The sequence below is a fragment of the Phaethon lepturus genome, unplaced genomic scaffold (assembly GCF_000687285.1).
Source record: "Phaethon lepturus isolate BGI_N335 unplaced genomic scaffold, ASM68728v1 scaffold29519, whole genome shotgun sequence".
Classification (NCBI taxonomy): Eukaryota; Metazoa; Chordata; class Aves; order Phaethontiformes; family Phaethontidae; genus Phaethon; species Phaethon lepturus.
In genome coordinates, this window is record NW_010561745.1 from 9,750 (window position 1) to 11,964 (window position 2,215).

The 2,215-nt window shown below is 58.1% G+C and overlaps 1 protein-coding gene across 1 annotated transcript; it reads right to left on the reverse strand.

Moving 5' to 3' along the window:
- Positions 1-260: 260 nt before the first annotated feature.
- LOC104626219 (homeobox protein not2-like) lies at positions 261-1,187 on the reverse strand (the record flags this gene model as incomplete). The annotated part of the gene is made up of 2 exons (XM_010294084.1): positions 261-497; positions 1,003-1,187. Coding segments are annotated over 2 exons (422 nt in total), but the record flags the coding sequence as incomplete, so codon positions are not given.
- Between the last annotated feature and the right edge of the window lie 1,028 nt (positions 1,188-2,215).

Sequence of the window (2,215 nt, forward strand, 5' to 3'; positions counted from 1 at the left end):
GTGGGTGGGGTGTGCAGGTGGCCCCCATTCCCCCGGTCCTCCAGGGCTCGCTGCCGTGAACAAGCCCCCACTGAACACTTGCTGCCACTGCAGGCATGCATTGTTCCTCCTCCTCCTGCAAAGATGAGCTCAAGAGTTGCATAAATAATTTTATTTTCGCACTGCAAAAATAATTGGTGCCCTGTATATATTAGATACGCTCATTGCCAGCTATGATACATTCATATAATACACACAGAAAAGCAGCCCGAAGGGGCGATTCAGCAGCTCTTTGCCACAGTCTGTGTGGGTGCTGTCCCTGAGCTGGGGGAGGAGGCCGTGTCCTCCTGGCAGTCCTCCGACTCTGCTGGGAAGTCCTTGTCCTCCTCGCCGTGGTGGCTCTGCGAGTCGGGACTCCTCTGCGGGGTGGCCAAACCCATTTTGGCCAGTTTGGCTTGTTGCTGTTCCAGACTTTGTTTTCTCCACTTGATCCTCCGGTTTTGGAACCAGACTTTCACCTTAGGAAGAGTTAAAGCTTGGCTTTCAAACCCGCCTTCTCCATGGACCATGGACTCATGGTCTGCTAAACCCCCATGGCTCAGTCAGTGCCCAGGCACCACACAAACATTTAGGTGCCCACAGCCCCAGACATCCTCCAGCTGGCCGGGACAGATGTCCCCTGCCGTGCTCTGTCCCTAGCAGGGTGGAAAACCATCCCCTGCAGCCCAGGAGCTGAGCCTGTGTCGGTGAGGTGGGACCTGCCAGTGGTGGAGAAGGTCCAGCCTTAAGTTGGATACAAGTTCAACCCCTCTGTGTGGCCTTGGGACAGCCACGTTGCGACTCAGTTTCCCCACCTGTCATCCTCCACTCTTTTAATGTCAACACTCTGCAGTTACTACCCCACATGGCTCCTGCCCCAGGCTGAGGGACATGGCCCAGGTCCTACCCATTGGCACACAGGTTTGGGACCTTCCCTGGACCTTCTGGTGGGGGAAAGCGGAGATGGAGCACGGTGGGGCTTACCTGCTCTTCAGTGAGGTGCAGTGAAGAGGCGAGCAGGCACCTCTCTGTGCCCACCATGTACTGTTGTCGCGCAAATTCCTTCTCCAGACGGGCCAGCTGGTCGCTGGTGAAGATGGTCCGGACCCGCTTGGCTTTGCCAGTCTTGGCTTTGAAGACGGGGAAGCAGCACTTGGAGATCAGGAAGCCTGGAGGCGAGGGAGAGGGAGAGTGTGTCAGGGTGGAGTGGTCCCCTTGGAGTGCCTGGCCCTTGGAGTGGTCCCCTTTAGAGTCAGGCCTCCCCAGAACACTCTCTGTTCCTGGACAGTCAGGAGGGATCTTCCCATCTGGAGGTGTCCCCTTTAAAGAGGTAAAAGGGGTCTCTTTGGAGGGGGTCCCCTATTTGAAGAGGTGGGAGAAGGTCTCCTATTTGCAGGAGATCTCCTTGGAGGGGTGGATACAGGTCCCTCTTGGAGAAAATCCCTTTGGAGGGAGTCCCCATGAAGAGGTGGAAGGAGCTCCCCCATTTGGAGATGTCCCTGTGAGAGAGGCCAGAGGAGGTCCCCCATATGAAGACATCTGAATGAGAGAGGTGGGCAGGGGTCCCCCCAGAGAAGAGGTCCCCATGGGAGAGTGGTCCCCCATTTGGAGAGGTGGCCAATGGTCTCCCTTTGGAGAGATGGAAGGAGGTCCCCCATTTAGGGGTGTCCCAAGAGGTCGGCATGGGTCCCCCCGATAGAAATCCCCTTTGGAAGGGTCCCCCAGGAGAGGTGGGTATGGGTCCTCCCCTTGGTGAGGTGAAAGATCCCCATTTGGAGATGTCCCCATGGGGGAGGTGAATTTAGGTCCTTGTTGGAGACACCCCCTTTGGAGGGGGTCCCCTTGAGCAGGAGGAAGGAGATCACAGTTTGGAGATGTCCCCATGGCAGAGATGGATTCAGGTCCCCATTTGGAGGAATCCCTGTGGGAGAGGTAGCCAAGGGTCCCCCCTCGAAGAGATGGAAGGAGGTCCCCCATTTGGAGATGTCCTTACGGGAGAGGTGGATGTGGGTCTTCCTGGCAGAGGTCCCCTTGGAGGGGACCCCCCCTTGGGGACGGGGAAGGAGGTCCCCGTTTGGAGATGTCCCCATGGCAGAGGTGGATGTGGGTCCCCCAGAAGAGGACCCCTCGGAGCGATGGGAGGAGGTCCCCGTTCGGGCTGTCCCCCCGGGAGAGGGCCGGAGGGGGGTCCCGCTGC